Source organism: Macaca nemestrina, chromosome 4 (genome assembly GCF_043159975.1).
Source record: "Macaca nemestrina isolate mMacNem1 chromosome 4, mMacNem.hap1, whole genome shotgun sequence".
In the NCBI taxonomy this organism is placed as follows: Eukaryota; Metazoa; Chordata; class Mammalia; order Primates; family Cercopithecidae; genus Macaca; species Macaca nemestrina.
Genome location: NC_092128.1, coordinates 181,486,842 through 181,510,924, shown reverse-complemented (window position 1 = coordinate 181,510,924; position 24,083 = coordinate 181,486,842). Strand labels below are relative to the sequence as shown.

Sequence of the window (24,083 nt, the reverse complement as noted above, 5' to 3'; positions counted from 1 at the left end):
CTTTCTGTTGCCTGATTGCTCTGGCTAAGACTTCCAGTCCTATATTGAATAGAAATGACAAAAATAAGGATCCTTGTCTTGTTCCAGTTCTTAGAGGAAAGACTCTCAGCCTTTTCCCATTCAGTATAATGCTAGCTGTGGGTTCATCATGTATGGACTTTATTATATTGAGGTATGTTTCTTCTGTACCTAGTTTGTTGAGAGTTTTTATTATGATGCAATGTTAAATTTTATCAAATGATTTTTCTGCATTTATTGATATGATCATATGGTTTTTGTTTTTTTCTATTGATGTGATGTATCATAGTTATTGATTTTTGTATGTTGAACCATCCTTGCATCCCTGGGATACATCCCACTTGACCATGGTGCATTATCTTTTTGATGTGCTGTTTTCAACCTGCTAATATTTTGTTAATAACTTTTGCTGAACAAAATACTAGAAAACTGGTATTCACCAGAAATATTGGCTCGTATCCCTGCTGAACTGAAGTGATGTTCATCAGGAATACTGGCCCATAGTTTTCTTTTGGGTTGTGTCCTTGTCTTATTTTGGTATGAGGGTAATGTTGGCCTCATAGAATGAATTAGGAAGAATTCCCTCCTCTTTAATTTTTTGGAATAGCTTGGTGAGGATTGGTATTAGTTCTTCTTTCTAAGTTTGGTAGAATTCAGCAGTGAAACCATCTGGTCCTTGACTTTTCTTTGTTGGGAGATTTTTTTTCTTATCCAATCTTTTTACTTGTTATTGATCTGTTTAGATTTTCATTATCTTTCTGATTCAATCTTCACAGATTGTATGAGTTCTGAAATGTATCCATTTCCTCTAGGTTTTCTAGTTTGTAATAGTCTCTGATAATATTTTGTATGTCTCACTCTTCTTTAAGAGCATGTTGTCTGTTTTGAAGTCTGCATTTCCATACATATTTTAGAATCACTCAAGTTTCACAAAAATTTTGTTGAAATGTTGATTGCATCTACATTGAATCTATTGATCAATTTGAAGAAAATTATATCTTTGATTATTAAGTTTTTCAATCCATGAATATATCTGTCCATTTATTTTGGTCTTCTTTTAACAATATTTTGTAGTTTTTGGTGTAAAGGTTCTGCACATATTATGTTAGATTTATTTCCATATTGTAAGGTATTTTTAATGCTAATGAAAATAGTATCACTTAGAGATTTTGATTTCTATTGATGTTTATGCTGATATATAGAACCAAAATTCTATATTGACCTTGTATCTAGCAAAGTTTTCAAACTCAGTTATTAATTCTAATGATTTCTTTCCAAATTATCTTAGAAATTCTCTGTGAAAAAATGGTGTCATCTGTAAATAAAGTTTTATTTACTTTTTCCCAATCCTTTAACATTTCATTTCATTTCCTTGCCTTATTTACTAACCAGGACTTCCAATTCAATTTCAGACAAATGTGGTAATATGTGAGGTTTCTTTGTCTTTTCCCCCAACTTCAAAGGATTAAATTTTAAAGTTTTGACGTGAAAATGCATGGTTTACTGTAGATTTTGGTAGATTCCCTTTATCAATTCATAGGATTTATAAGCTTCCTCTTTATTTCACTAATAATTTTTAATATGAATAGATATTGAATTTTATTAAATGCTTTTCTTCTGTTTAAAATTATATAAATTTTCTTTACAATGTAAATTTGATTATTTATATTGATTGAAACAAGTTTTCATTCTTAAAATAAATCCAATTTGTTCACAATATATATATTATTGTTTTATATACTTTTGCGTTTGTTTTCTAGAATTTTATTTAGGATTTTGCATCTATGTTTATGTATGAAATTGGTCTATAATTTTCCCTTTTAAATTATTTTCTAGTTACAGTTCGGTATTAAGCTTTCTTTTGTTTTATCTGAAAAGCTTATGTAAGACTGGCATCATTTTTTTTAATGCATATTAGAATTTGCTGATAAAGAAGTCTGGCCTGGAACTAACTTTCTTTCTTTCTTTTTTATTTTTGTAGTTGTCCTTTAAGAGGTCTGAGATTTTTCAGTCAATGTCTTTAATAATTATAGGAGTTCAGGTTTTGTGTTTTTTCTTTTGACAGTTTTGGTAAATTGTATTTTCCAAGGCTATTATCTATTTCAACTAATTTTTCACATTTATTGATAGGAAATTGATCATAGTATTCTATTATTCTTCCAATGTCTATAGCATCTGTACTAATAGTCCCCTTTTTATTGTTGACTTTGGTTATTTTAACCTTCCCTCTCTTCTCTCTATAATAACCAGTGACTTATACATAGCTAATCTTTTCAGAGAACCAGATTGGGTTTTGTTTATTTATCTTCTCTACCACATGCTTATTTACAATTTTCTTAATTTTGTTCTCATCTTTGTTATTTTTCTTCTTCTTTCTTTGGGTTTTTCTAACTTTTTTGTGATTGATGCCTTTGCCTCTTTCCTGTGGAAGCTCACCAACAGAAACAGTAACATTATTTGCTCCACTTCATATTTACTCTTCTGTTTTATTTGCAGAACCAAGCCTTGTTCAAGTTAGTATTAAAATATAAATGACTCCTACAGCCATCTCTTTATGCAGTGCCATAAAATGTGCTCTAATCAGAAGGATTTTATATTATGTGTTTTTAATTATTCTTGTGAATCCTCAGTGCCCAAATGAATTAGCAATGAATATTTGTCTGTAGATATCAGGATATTTCCTCATACTGATATATTTCTCAGCATAACCTCCCCTTTAATTTATTTGCTCCTTTCATGATGAAACAAATCCTTTACCCAATTTCACCTGCGATCTGAATATTCCCTATTTTTTGGGAACTCAACTCAAATTTCTTTTTTCCTAATTTTTTTTAACAAGTTTCACTTGTTATCTTACTAACAGTGTATTTAATAAAGTCGATGCTCAATAAATACTCTTGTCTCAATGAATAAGTTTCAGCCTCTTTGTAGCCATATTAATATATTTATGTATCCTATAAAGTCTAATTGGCAGCCTATCATAAGTTTTTTTTTTAGGTTTTTTGTTTGTTTGTTTAGTTTTTGATTTTTTTTTTTTTTTTTTTTTTTTTGAGACGGAGTCTTACTCTGTCGCCAGGCTCGAGTGCAGTGGCGTGATCTCGGCTCACTGCACCCTCCGACTCCCTGGTTCAAGCGATTCTCCTGCCTCAGCCTCCCGAGTAGCTGGGATTACAGGCACACGCCACCATGCCCAGCTAATTTTTGTATTTTTAGTAGAGACGGGGTTTCACCATAGTCTCTATCTCCTAACCTTGTGATCTGCCCGCCTCGGCCTCCCAAAGTGCTGGGATTACAGGCGTGAGCCACTGCACCCGGCCCGTAAGTTTTAATTAATATATTTAAATTTTCTTGGCATGTCAGTATTTCTATGTTGAAATATGAATTAGTTTAAAATACTTCATCTGATTACAAAGGTAGCACACACTTGTTTTATCCCAAATTTTCTCAACTGTTTGACTTGAAAAGGGGGCAGTTACTCCATGATCCAAACCTCAAAACTGAAATTTGTATTTTAAGATGTTTTCTCTGTTTATACTAATATACATATGTGATAATTTTCTAAAACTTATTATACTTTGAATATTTTCTATGCAGTAGATTAATATCTATCTCATTCTTCTTACTACTGTGTAGTATAATTATCCAATATCTGATTGAAAGACATAGTTTATTTTCGTATTTTACTGTTACTGAGTGTGTAATAGTGGACATTCTTTGTACTTATAACTGTCTATTGTAAGTATTTCTTAAAAAATGGATTTCTAGAATATCAATCACGGAGTCAAAGGATAAATTATTTTATTCCCATTGTACATGAATGTCAATGCTCTTTCCTTCACATTCTTGCCAATGCTGCAAAATATTACATTTTTTCATTGTTGTTATCTGGCTAGGCCCAAATATCGTGTGGTGGTTTATTTATTTTTATTTTCTTTAATCTGTTTTCACTTTTCTTGGATGGTTTACACTTATGGATAGTAAACTCCTGTGATGGTGACTCGTGGTCATCCAGGATCTTTTGCATTGTGTGGGTTAGGATGGGCAGGACACACTCTTGTATATGTACCAGCTGTTGGTCTATGTGATGTTTTTCAGGTCAATATATTCCATGTGGCAATATACCTTCCATTTGGCTGACAGCGTGTCATGCACACACTGCCCACACACAATAATATTACAAGGCTGGTAAAACTGAATTGCTCTATTCCAGTGGTTCTCAACTGGGACAGTGTTTGGTTGCACCTTCAGGGACAGTTGGTCATGTCTAAAGACAGTTTTGGTTGTCATAATTGGAGTCAGTGAGGTGTTACTGGCATCTAGTGGGTAGAGGCCAGGAATGCTAGCAAACATCCTGCCATGCACAGGACAGCCCCCACAACAGATAATTAACCCGAAATGTCGATGCTGCCAAGGTTGAGAAACCTTGTGGTCTATTGCAGTGACATTTTAGTGCTTTTATGATTTATTGCATCACAAGTGTACCAATTTGTGTTAATTTTAACATGTTTATTCTTGCTCAAAAATTGGGATGTGTCTTACAATTGATTGATTAGGAAGTATTATGGTGAATTTTGATTGGCAGAATTGTTTTTTCTTTCCTAGTGATACTTTAAATCATGATGTGCTTTACATCTTACCATCCAAAGTATTAGATTTCAGGAAATATGATATGATTGTGTCTTATCTTTTATCTCTACATATGTATAGTCTAATTTCAGTGTAGGAAGTCTCATGTGTAGCATGACAGTGTAACTGCTGTATTTGTAGGTATTAAAAATCAATCAATGCCTAGGTTTGGACCCACAGGCATTCCACTTTGAGCCTGCTGTAAGGTAAAACACAATATCCAGTGTTGGAAATAATTTCATATTTAGTTTTATGTTAAAGTAGTTCCTCTTAGATTTAGTAAATAGACAAAATATTGATTGAATGTTCAAATTTAGGGCAGAATGATTGATTTATTCATTTGGAAGGTTATGAATCATTCCTGTATCTATTGATTTTGTTCTTCATTTATATTCATTACCTTTAAATTCAGGAAAATTATTGAAAATTCAGGGGGTTTCAATGTTAGGGAAACATTTGTTAGGTTTCTAACTTCTTCACAGTAAACCTTCTGTGTTTTCTTACATTTATAAGCAGTCTAATGATCCAATGAATCCCTTACATACTGAATGTTGGGGAAAGGTCATGACAGGAATATCTAGTTTTCAAATCTTGGTTTGTTAAAGATCAGAAACCTTCCTTCCAGATCTTGGTTTGTTCAAGGTGATGATTACCTAAACTAAAGCGTATTCAGACGACGGCTGCTTGATTTAGTGGAGTGAGCTTTTATTCCGGGCTCTTATTGGAGAAAATCTGTAAGTGGTCAGGGGAAAATGGATTTCAATGTGTACTGTCAATTCCTTTTTTTGCATTTGTAAGTGAGAAAAAAATTAGGTGGTTAAAAGGTGGCAGTTTTGAGTTATTAAGAATGATCTGGATTAGCCTCAGCTTCCATGGGTCACTATGAGGTAGCCGCTGATACTTCACATCTGGTTTTGGTTTGCAGTAACTGACAAAGAAGCACAATGTATGTATAGCCCTATTGTTAGTGTCGTTCCACTCTTTTAAAGACAAAAAACTCCCCACTCCAAAAGTACAGAAATATTTTCAACTCCAATTTACAGATTAGGCAAAACCTCTTGAGTTAAGGGTCACTAAAGGCAGCTGAAAAATGTCTTTGCGAACTTCTCAGTGTTCTGGCTGTTAAAGAAAAATAGTAAAATAAAAAGAGCTCCCCAGTGTAAGAATTCCATAAAACAGAGAGTGACGTGTGAGATGCATTAATGCTTTCCATTCCTGATGAAAAGCTTGAACAGCTTTAAGTAATGTGGAATCCAGTATCTCAAATCCTAGCTCCGTCTGGGAGGTGAGCTTTGGGTGCTCTGACTCCCTGGGATTGGAACAGCAACGCGTTGTCTACAGGCGTTCCATATGTGAGTTTAATTATGATAACTTGACTTCTTTAAAGAAGCTTTATAGATGTTTGGGGAGAATCCCACTCAGGACTGTGGGTTTTCTTTCTCCTGCTTTCCTTGGGAAAGGAGCACACAGGACCATGGTTCTCAGAAAGGGAGACACATTCTGTGAACCTGTGCACGTCCCTGTGCCCACAGCGAAGGCCCTGTCCAGTGGTCAGCGAGGCCCACCATTGCAGCCTTCCAGATGGCTCTCATTAGAGTCAAAATTGACTGAGGGAAGTCCCCGGGGCGTCCTGCAAGCCTTAGAGACCATGCTAGGGACAGAGCCCCTGATTTCTAGGAGCTAATGTTTCAGAGAAAATAATAACAGCGCCTTCTAAACACTAGGGCTTTTCTTTTTAGTAACTCAAGGTAATGAATCCCCACCCTCTCCCTCTGCTTCTCATTTACCACCCCCATTTCTCTGCAAGTCGCAGAGGGGAAAATTGAAGTTTTGCCACATCTCCTTGGGAAAGTAATCTGAGGTGGATGGGCAGAGATGTTTCCAGAGAATGGGAATGGGGTGCCAGCAGCGTGGAGGAGCTTGGGGAGCTGCTGGCATTGGGCGTAGAGTGAAGATCAAAGTTAGGGATGGGGGAGGAGGGTACCTACTCTCATGGGGTAAAGTGACCCTGAGGCACCTCTACATTTAATGGGTCCAGAAAGAAAAAGGGTGGAAAAGAATAGGAAGGAACTGTTGATGTTCCCTTCTTAGGTCCTTTCCATTGGGTCAAAATACTGTTGTAATTTTGGCATATTTTTCTCTCTATCCAGTATGCAAGTTGTTTGTTTGGCTGAATACTGCTTTGCTTCTTTTCTGCACCTTCAGTGACCGACAATGCTTAGCACATAGCCAGTGTCAATCAAGATTTGATGAATGGATGAATGATCATACAGAAGGAATATTTTCTGCTGTAGCAACATTGTAAAAGTTTCTTCTTGAGTAAGGAATCTTCTGATGGTATGCCAATGCCGGGTCATTGTATAACAAATCACTCCAGGACTCAGTGGCTTAAAATCACAATGATCACTTTATTATTTAGAATCTCTCATGGTTCCAGAGCTTGACTGGGCTGAGATAGATATTATTTGCTTGGAGTCTCTTATAGGTTTGCAGTCAAGTGCCAGCTGGGGCTGGATTGATCTTGGTTTCTTTGTTTATACCTCTGGGGGTTGATGCTGGCTGTGGGCTGGGACTGATACCCGGAACAACTACAAATGGCCTCGTCACATGGCTTGGGCTTTCTCCCCGTGTGGTGGCTGAGGTTTAAGAGTGGCTGTTCCCAAGAAAATCAAGCAGAAGCTCTATTCAGGTGGAAGTTCTTATCACCTTTCCGAGGTAGCCTTGGAAGCCACATAGCTGAACTTCTGCTGTAGTCACAGCCCCACTCAGATTCCAGGAGTGAGAACATGGACCTCACTTTCTGATGGAAGCAAAGCCAGTGTCATTTTATAGAAGGTTATGCATGAGGGGAAATCCTACTGGGCCATCTTGGGAAATACAGTTGCCATGGTGACATGGCAAATGTCTAGAAATGCAATCAATATGCCATTCTAATGGTTTCTAATAAGTACGTGTGAAACCAACCCAGTTGCCTAAATAGTTTGGCTGGAAATAATTTTAATCAGAGTTACTTTGGAAAATTACAAGGACTAAGCTGTATACAAATGGGAGCTATTCTTTTATATTGAAATCCAGATAAATCTGCTGTAAACTTATCACGATGCCAGCAAAATAGAGGATGTATACTCATCCGCTCATCCACTCATTCATTCATTCGTTCTTACAGCTGGTATTTTTTTTTTTTTTTATTGACTATCCACTTGCTTACAGGTAATATTAGCTCAATTATTGAGACGAAAATCTCATAAGATACAGATTTGGGAGGTCTCTTAGAGAAAATTTACCTTCCTCACTTCCCAATGACCCAATCTGAGAAGACAGCCCAAAAAAGCCACTTCCACAGCTCAGAGGGCCTGCAGCGAGACTTGGGAGAGAGGTGGTGACAGTGGGGAGAAGTGGGGTGGGGAGCAGATGACCTCCTGCTCTGTCTCTCTCTCTCATCTATTCATAGATATCAATACCATCCATTGTGTGTCTGTGTGTGTGTATATGTGTGTCTGTGTCTGCCTGTGTGTCTGTATGTATATACACGTGTGCGTGTGTGTGTGTTTATATGTGTCTGTCTTTGTGTGTATGTGTGTGTCTGCATGTGTGTGTGTGTCTGTGTGCCTGTGTGTATGCGTGTCTGTGTTTGTGTGCTTCTGTGTGTCTGTGTGCATATGTCTGTGTGTATGTGTGTCTGTGTGTGCATGTGTGTGTCAGTTTAGATGTGTGTCTGTATATATGTATGTGTGTTTATGTGTGTCTGTATGTATGTGTGTTTATGTCTGTCTTTGTGCCTGTGTGTATGTGTGTCTTTGTGTATGTGTTTTCACATGTGTGTGTCTGTGTGTATGTGTATGTGGGTCTGTGTGCATGCATGTGTCTATATGTTTGTGTGTGTGCTTCTGTGTATGTGTCTGTGTGTGTATGTGTGTATGTGCATGTCTGTGTCTGTGTATGTGTACATGCATCTGTGTGTGTGTGTCTGTGTGTGTGTGCATGTGCATGTGTGTGTGTGAGAGAGTGATGGGGGAGCCATTGGTTCCTCACAACTTAAGTCCCAGCTATCATCTTAACTTTGTGGATGGTCAGCAGGCATTTTAAAAGCAAATGAAGGCACTCATGCTGGGTACGTTCTGTTCAGAACTGAGGGACTGGCTGGTGCTTTGGCCATAGCTGGGCCTGGCCACATCCCTTCAGGGGAGCCACAGCTGGCTGGACTGAAACTGGCTGGGCCTGTCCCAGTGCCCTCCTGTCAACTGCTGTTGAGAGAACCTTACCTATCCCAGGGGAGTCCCAAGTTCAAGTCAAACTCTGGGTTCTTGAAGGGCTCTCCTGGACTAGCCACTGACACAGCCAGTATTGCCCTTCCCTGATACTCCTGGCTCTGTGGCCGGCTTCGTTCATTCATTCGTTCATTCACTCATTCAGCAAGTGCTTGTTGAGGGCCATCACTGACACAGTCATGAGGGAATCTCTGGGGCTCCCCTCCCAGTGTCAGCACTGGGGCTCCAGGAAGATGGGTGCCTTCCATCTCCAGTGCATTTTAGTTTCTTCTTTGAACAAACCTGCAAAGTTACTGGTTGATTGAAAAAGGAAAATTGGCACAAATGAATTAAATGACGCATTGGGGTCACCAAGCAGTTGGGGATGAAGCCAAGGTCCCTGATATCAGGATGCTGCACGGACTCTTCCGTTCGGAGACATATCACGAAGGCTCCCCACCTCCAGTGCGTGCCAGTGACCCCTCCTGTGAACTAGAGGTTAGCCCTGCACTCACAGTCCTCAGTTCCTACCTAAGCCAGCTCATCATTAGCAATTCGTATTGTGCTTGCTGGCGGTGCAGAGCCCAGGGTCGCTTTTTCTCGAGCCAGCGTCTTTTATCAGCAGTTGCACCCCAGCGAAGCTGGAACTGGAACGTACGACTGTTACAGGGTCCAGGCCTCCTCCCATCTAGTTTGCGATGCCTCTCACATGAAAAGGTTATGTTTGTTTCCCTTTAAAAATAGCAGATGAGCAGATGAAACACTGCCTTAATTATCCTTCTGTAGAACACATTGAAAACGAGCCTCCCTGTTCTACTGGCAGAGCGAGAGGAAAATGTATCCTAAACCGCAGTGGGTGAAGCCTCTTCAGATGTCGGTCAGAACCTTACCCACACCCAGCCCTGCCCGACAGCCCTGAACACAAACAAACAACTGTCACCCATTGACCTCACGATTCCTTGGTATATGAACCAAAGTGGGAGGGGAGAGAAAAGGAAATACTGCAGATATTTTCAAGTACAAGCAAAGACAGAAAGAGGAAAGTTGCAAAATTGATTATATTTCTTTTTGCTTAAGTGTATAATGTTTTGATGACCAAAGAGTCAGTGTAAATGTATAATAAGTGTAAAAATATAATATTTTCAAGAAAATCTGCATATGAAGTTTTAAGGCTTATTTTACTTCATATATACATAAAGTACCATTTTTAGAAGCGATATACTCCATGCATATTCCAAAATACTATGTGGTTTTTTTGAGAAAGGAAGGGACCATGAGGTATTTTTCACATCTAACGTATTATAGTATAATCCATATTCCTCCTATAACACTTATTTCTGGAAAGGATCTACTCGTTTCTGAGTTTAGGCAGGCACTAGCCCTGACGTCAGTATTGTGTACAGAGAAAACAAACAGCCTCTAAATTTACCGAATTTGATGCAACTCACATTTGGCAACATATCGAACAATCTAAAATTATTGTAAAGTGGAAAATTGTTCAGGCTTTAAAATCATTAACAGTGGCATAAAGCAATTATACAATTTGCATGGTCAAGTCTCACCCCCCAGATTTATGCCTTGAATCTTATATTCAGATCTGTGTCATTCATCTTTACTCCTAAAACATGTATATTTCTTTATGTTCTATAATAATGAAGAATTCAAATTTTTCCAAAAGAAAACCCATTTCTGCATTATAAATGTTAGATCTTAATTTTAACAAGTAAAAAATGAGACCACTTGGTGAAACAATGTCAATTCGAAGAATTTAAATCAAGAATGAGGCATACTAGTATGCGCTCTAAAGGCCTTTTTGAGGGACGTTTAGCACCCTCTAGTGACAACAATTCAAGCCGTTCAAAGGGAACTTCCCTACACGGCTCACGTCTGGTTTCTAGCTGGCAAGTCAACAATGCAGTGTAGTTCTTTGGGCAGGAGGTGGTTGCTTCCTAAAATCCTTGAGGCAGGATTATTTTTGTAGCTGTAAATAAAAGCTAGAATAATCTCCACCAGGCAACTGCGCAGTGGGAAAACCATGATTTATCCCTAACGGCTGTAATATTTTTTGACTTATCACGGCCAGTCCACTCCGAAAGAGCATTTCTAGTACCCCTTGAACACTGCAGCCTTTCCCAAAAGATGTGCTGAGATCTGTGTGGGCATCAGATGACAACAACCAATTTACTGACATCATCGTTTCAGTTCAAGTCGGTGCATTTAACAGGATTTAACAGATTTTCATATGAGTGAATTGGAAAAGAACTGGCCTGCCTTCACGTCAGCTGCACCTCTGTGTCCTCTGCGTTGCTTGCAGTAGGAGATGATACAGTGTGGAGAGGGTGAGGTGTGGAGAGGGGGTGAGGGATGAGGAGGGCTCGGGCGGAGAGGATACTGTGTGGAGTGTTCCATGTAGCAGTTACTGCGCTGAGACAGACTCCCAGTGTCCTGTGCTCCTGAGTTCAAGCACAGGTACAGGGCTTCATTGCATCCGCAGGTAGCCTGGTGATACTCATGCAAATACAAATGAATTTGTGGCAAAGATTTTTTGCCTTCGCTTCATTTCTGATTCCATTTGTGATAGAAATAAATTAGCAAATAAATCATCGGATGAGGTGATGTCGAATTAAAGTCCACCTCAACCGAAAACTAAAAGCCGATTTTAGGAAGCAGCAGGAAAAATTATTAATGCAGGCTTCTCCATGAATTTCTCTCAGTTGAATACTCTTATAGTGCCACTTATGATCTTTCTTTAAGAAGTCATCTGTATTTTCTTTGAAAATAATTCATAAAATAGTGACAGATGAAGACAAAAACAAGTGATGCTGTTTAGTATCTTATAGGTGAGATTGACACAGTTCTTAAAAAATCATTTAAAATTCTGGCTAGAAATCAAACAAAATTAATTTCAACAACCTGGGATAAATTGTCAGTTCGGCCAAGGATGGTGACAGGGGACAGTACCTGGGAAAGCATACTTTGGATCTGAGTCGGGGGTAGAGGGGGATGCTAGTCAGATACTTTCATGACTCTTAATGATGTGCCCTGTGGGTATGCCAAGCCTTATGGGCACCAGTGGCACCGTGATGTCTGTAACATCTATGCTCAGCTATACCCAGTTACATGGATAAAGAAGTTGAAACTCATTTAATGGTTTCCAAAATATATAGAGAAGCCTAATAATTGGAACAATACATTTAAAATTTCTTTTAAACTAAATAATGGCGACAAAATAATTACTCTCCTCTTAGATTTCTTTCTTAAAACCACAGATAGTACATTGGCATATTTGGAGTCCTTGATAATGGTTTTAATATTCCTGCATTTTTAAAGTCATGTGGAGTTGAGTAAGAGCAAAATTGGCATAAACTTGAGAATGTGTGGGATGCTTATGAAATTGTGTTTATTGAAATCATTGCTCCATGTGAGCTGATAGAACTGAACTGACGTGTGCTTCAATATTAAGGAAATTGCAACTTGCTGTTGAGAAGTTGAGGATTTGGTATGTGATAACAGCTTCCTTGGTTTCTATTAGTTCAGATCAACCAAGAGACTGAAGAATACATTCACCACTTAGAGAAAGTGTTGAAACAATGGTTATTTAAATTGTAATTGGATTATTTCTTAATGTGCTGCTGGGGGATATGGCACTCCCCCCAACCCCCCCACCCCCGCACACACACACACATGCTCATACACACACTCACACACTCATACACACATACTCACGTAGTTGTATCCAATGGAGTGAAGCTATAATTATGAAGTATGCCGTGAACAGAAAAGCCGTCCTTAAACAGCACTGACTGGGTGCCCTTGAGGGCTGAGCGTGTCTTAATGCCGCGTATGTTCTCAGGCAAATCCACCAACTGCTGCGGATGGGAAAGTTCCACAGAGTGCTGGAGTTTTCCATTGTGCGGCAGCCCCAGATGCTTGATTCTTATCTGCAATCTCAGGCATGTTCCTGGCAAAAATCCTTGGGACGTCGTTCTTGCAGGGCTCTCATGAATAATCCAAACACTATGCATTTTAAATTCATGTGTCATCTTAAGGACAATATACAGCACTTTTATCCTATTGTTTTGTCGTTAAAAACCTGCATTTCATGGGTCGCTCCCAGGCTCGAAGTTTTACGTGTGCAGAATTTGAGGAGACAGATAGGCTTCCCGAATGCCGAGACACGTGGTAACTGGATAGAGCCCTGTAATCCTGGCTTCCTGAGTGCCTACCAGAGTTTCTGGCAGGAAAAGGCGTGCCATTAATATCACCTGAATGGATTAATGCTGCATAGATGGCCTCCACAAAACTCATGAGCGTTTCTGGGTTTTCTTAATAAAATGGAAAAAAAAGAAAAAATAAGAGCTCGATGCTTGTTGTAGACATTTCAAAAAGAACATGCATTTGGGTATGCATGCATAAAAGGCTTGACTCTGCCGGGCGCGGTGGCTCAAGCCTATAATCCCAGCACTTTGGGAGGCCGAGACGGGCGGATCACGAGGTCAGGAGATCGAGACCATCCTGGCTAGCACGGTGAAACCCCGTCTCTACTAAAAAATACAAAAAAACTAGCCGGGCGAGGTGGCGGGTGCCTGTAGTCCCAGCTACTCGGGAGGCTGAGGCAGGAGAATGGCGTGAACCCGGGAGGCGGAGCTTGCAGTGAGCTGAGATCCGGCCACTGCACTCCAGCCTGGGCAACAGAGCGAGACTCCGTCTCAAAAAAAAAAAAAAAAAAAAGGCTTGACTCCTACAAGTATTGTGGGCTGCACTTTTTCCAGAACATACCTGTATCTTTCAGACATTTAGAAAAATGTACAATATTGCATGTTACTTACGTATTTTTATATGAGGATATAATTTATGTTTATTACAAATTTATGTTTTGAAAATATAAGTGAAGCAAAGAAGAAGGGGAAAAAGCAAGAAGCTTCTCTGCCACTAGTATTGTAATATATATAGCTGTCAATATTTTTACTTTGCCTTTTTATTTATGTTTTATTTTTTGACTGTTACAAAAGGTTATTTAACAAAAAGTCTAATATGAAAACATACATGACCTAATTTTTACATATAGTAAAACAGGCCCTTTGGAGAGGGGACATGGGTTTCTCTGTTGAACAGCCATTATTTATACTCATTCCAAAGTTTTTAACATGATAATACTATTTCCTTGTATTACCACCATTCCAATATTGTTCTGCTGCCAGCTAGTTGACATCTCCACACATTCATCTATCACAAGATTCGGAAAGGGATCAAGTCCCCGTAATATTCCTTGGACGTGTCTGCCACCATTGAATTTCATTTTTCAACTCGGGAAGGTGAGCTTCGCTCATGGTGTCTGTTCCTCAGGTTCACAGATGCCTTGGAATGGAATGCATGGCCACCCCCATCTGCCTTTTTAACAAAATGGGTCTATGATATAATTCTCCTGTATACTGTGATTTTTAACTAACCAGGTAGGATATCAGAGCAGTTTTCCATATTGCTAAGTGTTCATCTACTACATCATTTTCCTGCAATGTTTTTGAGGAGGGTGGGCATTCCATTGTATGGATGTATAAAGACATGAATGAGTCATGAGTGAATCTTCTGTTGTGTCCCCACAGATGTGGAGGTTCAGATGAGTCTCCTGTCTTTGCTCTGCACATGTATCACATTGAGAACCATGTGGCTGTCATTCAGAGTGTTCTCAGCTCCTGACCTTCCTCCCCATATTCCATACAGAGAAGTTAGTAAGGGAAAAAGAATGAGAACTTGCTCAATCTTTAGAAAATGGGAAGAAAAGGTTTTAGGATAAATAAAAATAGTGCTTCTTTTATTGTGACAGTGAATTTATGGTATATTTATTTTATATTATTTTGTTTCTTTCTTTGGAGTAAAACGTGAGCAGACTAGTGAAAGGTCTTGGCAGATTCACAGGAGATGGGTTTGTGCAGGAGAAGCACACAATGGAAATGTACACTTTATTCATAGATTCTGCTGCCCACAGTCACTGGGTGGGCTGTGCTGGTCTAGTGTGGTATTTGCTGTGTCTCAGGGAGAGTGAAAAAGGACCCTATCCTGACAGGCTGGGCCTGGATGGGCCTCAGGTAGGGGCCGTGTGCCGTACTGCCCCCTAACTTGGTCTGTGTGGTGACCTGGAGGACATCTTTCCCTAGGGAGAGGAGGTATCAGGTGGGAAAGGCATCCTGGTTCTTAGGCTGCTAGGTGGTGTAGGGATGAGGCCATTTAATAGCATAGACTTGGGGTACAGGTGAGGAAAGCTGAAGTGATATCTGCATCTTAAGATAATTCCCCCGTAGGATAATGTTTGGGAAACGGTTTCTGCACTACTATATTCTAGTTAATAGGTGTGCCTTGGCCAGAGGCGGTGGCTCACGCCTGTAATCCCAGCACTTTGGGAGGCCAAGGCAGGTGGACCACGAAGTCAGGAGATCGTACACCATCCTGGCTAACATGGTGAAACCCCGTCTCTACTAAAAATACAAAGAAATTAGCTGGGCGTGGTGGCGGGCGCCTGTAGTCCCAGCTACACGGGAGGCTGAGGGAGGAGAATGGTGTGAACCCGGGAGGCGGAGCTTGAAGTGGGCCGAGATCACGCCACTGCACTCCAGCCCGGGCGACAGAGCGAGACTCCATCTCAAAAAAAAAAAAAAAAAAAAAAAAAATGTGCCTTGTGCTATCAAGAGTCAAAGTGTTTTCTTTTTGTTCTTTTTTTAAAAACACTTTACATTAAATAATCAGAGATTACCAGGCTTGGATGCTATGATGCCATTTGGAACATCAACAATTATTCTCGGCCGGGCGCGGTGGCTCAAGCCTGTAATCCCAGCACTTTTGGAGGCCGAGACGGGCGGACCACAAGGTCAGGAGATTGAGATCATCCTGGCTAACATGGTGAAACCCCGTCTCTACTAAAAATACAAAAAACTAGCCGGGTGAGGTGGCGGCGCCTGTAGTCCCAGCTACTCGGGAGGCTGAAGCAGGAGAATGGCGTGAACCCGGGAGGCGGAGCTTGCAGTGAGCGGAGATCCGGCCACTGCACCCCAGCCTGGGCGACAGAGCGAGACTCCGTCTCAAAAAAAAAAAAAAGGAATTATTCTCTTTGAAGACGACAGGAATCAATCAAACATTTTGTCATTAGAAATGAGGAAGAGTTTCCTTTGTAAAATTTTGGAACAGAATTTACCACTCAGTATCCCCAAATTAACTTTTTATTGGATCACTTTCGAATATTGGTCAAATAATAGCACCTGTTTTTCTCTTTTTTAGTATCCAATAAATAAATTTGTCTCTTAGAAAACAATATTTTTATTCATTAGAAAATGAAGGATATATGCCTGCATGTGTGTTATACGTAAATAAATATGGGAGGGAGAGACAGAGATTGAGAGAGAGCGAGCGTGTGTGAGAGAAAGTGGAGCAAATGATGTACATTGGCACCAGCAGACAATCAGAGTTAACCAGGAGAAGGGTATTAAGAGTTTTGTGTATTATCTTGTGGCTTTTCTGTAAGTTGGAAATTATTTCAAAATAGAGGGGTAAGAAATCCCACTCTTCACAGTTTGATTTGCATTAGGCAAGAACCAGGGAGTTCGGGTCAAATCATCACTGAAGCATTAGGTCCTGGTAGAAATGCTAATCTTTCCTGCTTCAGGGAACAACTGAGGGCTGGATTAGCAACCAGGAGGCGTGGGTGAGGCGGGACCACGCAGGGTTTTCTCCCGTGGCTATTTTGTTAGCAAAGCGTTCATCTTATTTAAAACTGGTGTTTGGTAAATGCATAATCGGGCGTCACATGATGCGGGGGCCACAGTTAACATTTCACATTGATGCTTCTTAGGAGAGAACAAAAAGCAAGGACTCTCGGGGAAGCTGAGAGAGCTTTTCTCCTCAGCACTACAGAATTCTAGTGGAAGCTGCCCAGATAAAACAGCTCAGGACTTTGAAATTTTCGGGGAAACAAAATTTTAATCAGCCTGCCATCTTATTCATTGTTCAGAGATGAAAAGAGCGGAAATCAACACCCCCTCATAATGTAGGTGCTGAGAACTTAAGTTCTGATTTTCACAGAATGATTTTCTTACAATATACTCTTTCTTTCCTTTTCCTTCTTTCTTTCCCTTCCTCCCTCCTTCTTCCCATCCTCCTTTCTCTCTTCCTTCCTTTGTCCTTCCTTTTTTTCTCACCCTCTTCCCTGTCTCCTCCTCCTCTCCTTCCTCCCCCTTTCCCTCCTTATGTTTCTCCTTCTCCTTCTTCTTCTATCCTAACGTGAGGTGATAAATCAGAGGTATATAATTAAATCCAGAACGGCTTGGGCTGGTGGGCAGAACTCTGACACATGCTGGCCTAAAGTCTGAGTGAAATCCATTTACTGAACGTCCAACTCTGCGACCAGGAATTGCCAGATGACTCAGGATTTGGTCTATTGTGTTCTTCGGGTCCCTATTGAGACCACACCTCTTTATGGGTCCTGCGTTCCTGTAGCTAGATTCAAAGCAAAATGTTTCTTCCAAGCAATTTCCTGAAAATGAGTAATTAGAGTCCTGAAACCCTCTAAGGAATGTTCAGGCCTGCATTTGCTGTACTTCCTTCGAGGAGAAAACAGACCTGTGACCCTGAACTTATAGCTTGGATTTTAAACATGTCATGGGGCCCTCACATGGCATCTCTGGGTAGCCAAAAGTTCTGTGAGGATCTGTTGTCTGCAACATGGATGTCTGTCAGAGTGAGACCAGCTCGCTGACATTCCGGGACGTTTGTAGCCATTTCAGTTATTTGGATTTTAAGTAAATACTTGAAAACAAGACTTGGGTAGGTTTATTTTTCCTCTTTATTTTTCTTGTTTACTATAAGCCTAGAGTCCTCGCGTTTTCAACAACTTTGTTGTAGAGCAAATAAAAAGTGCAAGGATTTGGAAGGAGAAAATGAAACTGTTCTGGAACACTCATATGAAATGTTGAATAAATATAGGTTGTTAAAAATCAGCCAAGCAATGGCTGTTACTGAACATGGCCATCTATTAACATGAAATAAACACCACCTGCAAAGTTTCCTTTTAGGAGAAAGGAGCTCAAGTCCTCTGTCCTAGTAATTCTGCGAAGAATTGGGCTGTGAAGGGCTGGCACCCGGGGCAGTGGGGTGCCCTCAACGCCTTGGTTCCAAGGTGCTTGCAGCCCATGTGAAGCCATGCGGAGTCCCATCACATCTGCATCCTGCCTTGGTCTCAGTGCAGTGTGTCACACGGCGGCACACCGGTCACACCTGCTGTGGCAGTCGCCATCCCAATTGATGCCTTTTCTTTTTTTAATTAAAAAAAAAAATCTCCTGGCTGCATATCATCAAGAAAAACAACATTGTTTTCAGGGTCTCTTATCTCTCCACTCCCAAATATCCTGTTTCTTTGGGCTGGACAGCCAGGACCAATAGAAACCTCTTCCTGCCATTGGCTGACTTCATTTCCCAGACTTAGCACAATCTCATCCGCTCTAAACAACCTCATCAAAACTACTTTCTGGTCAGAGAGAAGCAATAATTATTATTAACATTTATTAACGATCAATAAACTTGATTGCATTATGGCCAGCACTATTAAGGTAAGGAAAGGGTTCCTTTTAATTTGACAAAATCTTGTTCTTGTTACTCTTTTCTTTGGTTTCCTTTATCAAGGCAGATAAGTTAGGGTTGGGCAACACCCCCACTGCCACAATAGAGGACAACAAGATTTCCTTTGCACTGCCTAGTAAATTTCCTTTTTCCTACTCCAACCATCCGCAAGGCTTAAAAACTTCAAACTCAGAAAAAAATTGGGGTTTCTAAATTCACTGTTGAGTGCTGTGGATTACTTTTGGAAAGGCTTTTCGGAGCGCTTCTGAATCTTCTGATTCTCTAACTATCCCTAACGGTGCCTGGATGTGTGTCTGAGAAAAGGCAGCAGACTCGGAGAGGTTGAAGGGTCAGGTCAAAGCAAAAGATGGGTTTGTGAATGTCGGACATTTGGAGGTTCTTCGGTGGCTCCTTAGCATCAGGGATGCCAGGCAGTCCCCATGGAAGCGAAGAGATACTCGGCAAGTGGCTGCTGGTAATGGGATGCAAATGTTGACTTGATTTGGGGGACATCCATGCTGAGAACTGAGTGTTCTCGTAACTCAAACGGGGGTAATTTGGTTTGTTCTGTTCTATGTTTATCTTCAATAAAATACCTGCTCTCTGTGCACCGTGAGTAAGATTTCTTCCTAGCGATGGTTAGGTTTGTGGGGTTGGAAAGCAATGGCCGGTCGGTTCTCTGGGCTCTGGGGTGTTTGGTCTGATGCGTTTCCTTGCCTACGTTTTTAGTAGATAGCATATAGAGATTAACGTGGAGGTCAGTCTGCACAGGTACAATCCTAAATATGGCCTGATTCCTGGAAACAAAGCCAATTTAATGGTGACTGCAAGTCTAGGGGCATGCAGTCTTGAGTGGGGGTCTGTTCCGTTGTTTTAAAGGCCACCATATCTTCGTGACATTTGTAGGAATGTAAAAAAATCAGCAGCAAAAGCAGATACTGAGTGGAGGAAAAAGAAAATTGTATTTGTTGCATGTCTTTAGTTTTGCTGCGTGAAGGTGAAAAGCATTTGGTGGTGTTTTCATGAGGCTTCATGAGGCTTTCAGTTCGTTGGAAAGTGCGTAAGAAAATGGAAGTGTGCCCAGAATTGGGCCAAGGCATTTTCAAAAATATCCTTTGGTTTGGTATTTTCATAATTTGAAATGTTTGTATTAGATTTGACTCATATGTACCATAGAAACTGTGTTTCAGAAGTTCAGCTTTTATTTCTCAAGGTGTGTTCAATAATATATTAAAAATCTGTGTACCAAGAACTTTCACCTTATAGAGACTTTTCTTTCTTTGGCTTCAAGGATTGGAATCTGCTGAAATATGGCTCCTGTAGAAAGGAATTATAAAATTGAGGGTTAATGTGCCCTACTTTTAGCTGCGTGAATAGAAATTACTTGATTTTGTGACACAAATTGCTATCTTTTTTTGTTCTTGTTTTCATCCTTATTTATATTCGTGTTTGTTAAATCAAATATTCTGTGTCAATCTTGAATAGCTTGGGTACAATCTTATGTGTTTTTTCCCCCAAAAATTAGTGCATTAAAAAGGACATTGAAATAACAGACCATCCTTTAGAAGGTAGGTACATTTTGCAAAACATCCAAATATGTTATACTGTTTAATTTAAAATATACATTTATGAATACATGAAGCTATTTTGAAAGTTTGAATATTTTTTGATTTTCTGAATGATTTTTTGGAAATAATAGTTTACACTCGTCTAAGATGCTATGCTTGATTTAACATTTTATTCCATTGCATTATGTGTTTATTGTACGTACCCAAGTGAACCTTTAGAATGCTGCAGGTGAATTTTTTTTTTAATCTTCTGTTAAAATAGTCCCTCTTTATAGGTGACTTCCTTTAAGACATGTTTCTGTTAGATTTCCTGGGTAAAGTAATGAGATGATTTTACAGCCTTGTTTATAGAGTGGAAAAAGGAGGTCCTGAGTCTGTTGACTACAGTTTTAATTACATTAGCGCAAAGCCCAAATTAGCGTAGGGAAAATTATGGCTGTCCACTGGAATTAGGAAACAGTCCCCCATAGAGGCAATTTCCAGTCTCCAATGCACTCTGTTTTTTTGTTGTTGTTTCAGTAAATAAATCAGTTAGTCGATTAGGTATCAGATGCTCTGAATTTGTTGTTGGTTTTCTGCATTTGAGTGGAGTTTTTATTTTTTTGCATTAACATTTGTAAGACCCTATGAGGCACTATGAAAAGCTAAATATTCTTATCCAGTCTTTGTGATTCTTACCATCATTTTTCCTTGGCAACTTGAAATTGAGAACAAAATATTTCAACTGGAAGAAGTAAAGCAATTTTGGAATTTTGGGAACTTATGTGAGAGTGCTCATTTACGTCTAAGTGTCTGTGAATTTTAAGATCAGCTGAAGAGTTCTAGTAAAGACTTGGAAGCAACAAAGCCGATGGTTTGCAGACAATTCACGGATCGGTTTTGGTGCTTCCCTTGGGCGTTCATGACATCTGACAATATTGACAGGTGCTGAACCTCACCGGCTCCACTGTCCGCACAAACAGCTCAGTGTTTGCTACAGACTCCAGGAATCCTGCTGTTGCCCTGAAAACCCGATTGTGCTTCAGTTAGGAGTTTTAGCCTAATTTCCCAAAGACTTTCCTGATTCCTTTTTTTTTTTTTAATGCCATCTGCAATTTGGGAAGTCTAATGAAGCCTACAGTCCTTTCTCAGAATAATACTTTCAGGTGCATAAAAAGAAATACATAGAATTACAACAGAAATACAGTTCTCTCCCTGGACCTTTTAAGGAGAACATGAACCCCAGGTTGCAGGTTCTGATCCTAGAAAGATCCTTACTGTGTAAAAAGGGAATGTGGGGGATTTTCCGTCATCACAGAGATCTGACATTGAAGGATGTGGAGAGAGCCAGCAGCCGGCAGCAGCGTTAGGGGAAAGCATCTTAAAAATCAGGACGTGGAAAGTTACTAACAAGGCTTGGTGGAGATCTGAGGGCACCCTAGTACTATTTCCATGACTTGCCTGAAGAAGTTACTTTCTTTGAATTAACAGAGGTTGGAAGGTTTGATGGTAATTGAAACACGACCTGATAGGACTCGATTTTATTCATTTAAAGACATGAAGTTTGCATTATATACGCCATGTTTGCACATTTGCACTCCTTGAACATTTGCTATCACATGTGAAGGAAACTTACTAAGACTAAGAGTTACATGAAGAAAGTTAACTCCTCATAGAATTTTGATGGATGTGATTAATGAGTTTAATAGCTACAGATATATGATTTTTCATCAACCCATTGGCTAAGTGAAATATGAATTGCGTCAGTTCTTGTTACTTTCAGGGGATTCCGGGAGAATGGAAGGAAGGCCAGGGGCAAAATGCCGCTGCCTTGCTCTGCATAAGTCATTTCACAGTATGCTCTGAGTATCTGTCCTTGCTGAAAAGTGGCTTTATAGGCCACTACTGTAAAACAACTTGCTGCTCCTGGTCGTGGGCAGCTCTGTGATCCAGGCTGCCCTCTGTGGACACCGCACGCTTCTCCCTAGCCTTCCGCCTGTGTGTGCATGCACCCATGCACGCCAGGCACCCTGACTCAGTGACCCCGGAAAGCAGGAGTGAGAATGGCTCAATCTGTGGCCTTTTGTTTCCACATGAAATACAGTGCAGGACTGCAATGCTTTCAGACAGTGTACTGAGCCTGAACCATTTCTTAATTATCTACATTTATAAGTGATTATCTCATAACATTTTTGTTTTGCAAAACAGATCTTTATTTAAACACAAACACAGGTTAACAACTCTTGAAAAAAAGCATACATAAAAATAAGTAAATGAAGCAACCATTTCTGTTGTCTTCAGGAAAATATGACTGATACAGTTAGAACTTTAGAATAAGATTCCCTTTGTGGGGGTGGAGACCCAAAGCTGTTATTGGCATCCCAACAACTTGGCGGATTTTTTGGTTTAACAGCTGATACATAAGAGAATCACAGAGTAAAGGCCACGGGGAAGCCAGACGGATGAGAGTTTCTCTGAAATGCGAAACCTCAGAGAAGAGACAGGGACAGTCTCCAGGCTGTTCCAGTGTTTGGTAGCACACTGTGCTCTGGCGGGGTCTTTTCTTTGGAGCTACCTCAAATGCTCCAGGAGAGCCTTCTTGTCCGCTCTTTCAATCCCACAGGATAGAGGACAGCTGCGCCCTGGCCTGGGGATTCTGTCAGACCACCCCTGACCGCACTTCTCTCACCTTACGTGGCCACAGACACACTTGGATTTGCTTCCTTCCTGTTGTGACCCTGGGCAAGATAGCTAGCCTGTTTGACCTCAGTTTCCTCACCTGTAAAATGGGATCATAATGGCTACCCTGTCTTGCACCAATCCTCAATAAATGGCGGATGCCATCAGACGCCCCCCAGTGGATGTAACCTTTTCTACCATATTGTCTTTCAGGCTCTGCACTCAATCCTCTTAACATTTCCCACAGCCCCACTTCAGCTGTGAAGCCCACAGCCACAGACTGCTCTGATGTGTGGCCTCCCACACCCAGACAGGGTACATCTGGGCCTGGGCAGCCACAGGACAGGGAAGGAAGGAGGAGGGAGCTTGCAGGGGTGCTTGTTAAAGGTGTAGCAGGGCAGGTACCACACACAGGGGCAGGTGGAGCATCCAGGGGTCCCCCGAGGTGGTGCTGGTCAGGGTTGGCTTCGTCCTGCTCTGAGCCGAGGCTGCTGAAGGAGGGCAGAGGTCTACGGCTGCATCGCGTTCCGATTAGGACAGGAACAGCACCCTGGAATACCCCACCGGCTGCTTTATTCCCGAATTGCAAAAAATACTTCTTGTTTTTTAGCATAAATTATAAACAAAAAATTCTCATGGTAGACAAAATGTTTAAAAGTCATGACAAAACAGATCCTAACCAACCACAGCAAATTCCTAACAGTTGGGACACATCTCTCCACCGTGTGTATCTGTTTGGCCTTATAGCTACCTACCTGTCCTGCTCTTCTCAGTTAGCATTGTTTTACAAGCATTTCCCCATGTTACTAAAATTTTTTGATAAGCAGAATTTTTATGCTTCATTATATTCTATCTAAAATATGTATTATAATTTTTGTAACCAATATCCTCGTGTATAAAGTGATGCTGCTTGCGATGCTTCACTAATTATATTGCAGTACACCATCTATTTAATTTTTTGAATACTTTTTATTAGTATCGGTGCCTAGAAAGGAATTATTGAGCCAATGGGTATACATAGTTTTAAGTCTTTGCCAAATTTAAATATTTGCCAATTTAACAAATAATTACCAGATTATTCTCTGGAAGGATTATACCAGTTCCCCCTTTTTCTAGCCACATGTGAGACCATTTCCACACTACACCCGTAACAACTCTGAATATTTTACTCTTTGAATCTTTGCCATTCTGACAGGTAAGAACAGAATCTCATTTTTATTTGTACTTCTTTAATTTTAGTACTTCACTACATTTTTTTTGTTTGTTTGCTGTGAACCCATTTTGGCTAGTGGCCCAGTGTGACCTCTGGATTTTTTTTCTTATTTATACTTTTATTCCCTGTTTGGTCTAGCTTACTTTCCAC

At 40.2% G+C, this 24,083-nt stretch overlaps 1 protein-coding gene and 1 pseudogene across 6 annotated transcripts in view; one reads left to right on the top strand and one right to left on the bottom strand.

Moving 5' to 3' along the window:
- The window catches only part of LOC105472635 (ETS transcription factor ERG), a 282,743-nt gene that overhangs the window by 144,264 nt on the left and 114,396 nt on the right, over positions 1–24,083 (top strand). Inside the window, exon 1 of one of the 6 annotated variants that reach the window (XM_011726056.3) lies at positions 18,259–18,484. The exons of 4 other annotated variants lie outside the window; for them this stretch is intronic. In XM_011726056.3, coding sequence (XP_011724358.1) covers positions 18,467–18,484 — 18 coding nt within the window. In that variant the 5' untranslated portion in view covers positions 18,259–18,466. Of the gene's footprint in view, positions 1–18,258; positions 18,485–24,083 lie in introns of those variants that run through there. One more of the 6 variants, XM_024790034.2, reaches the window with a different exon arrangement.
- On the bottom strand, positions 14,020–14,221 carry LOC139362606 (small nuclear ribonucleoprotein G pseudogene; annotated as a pseudogene).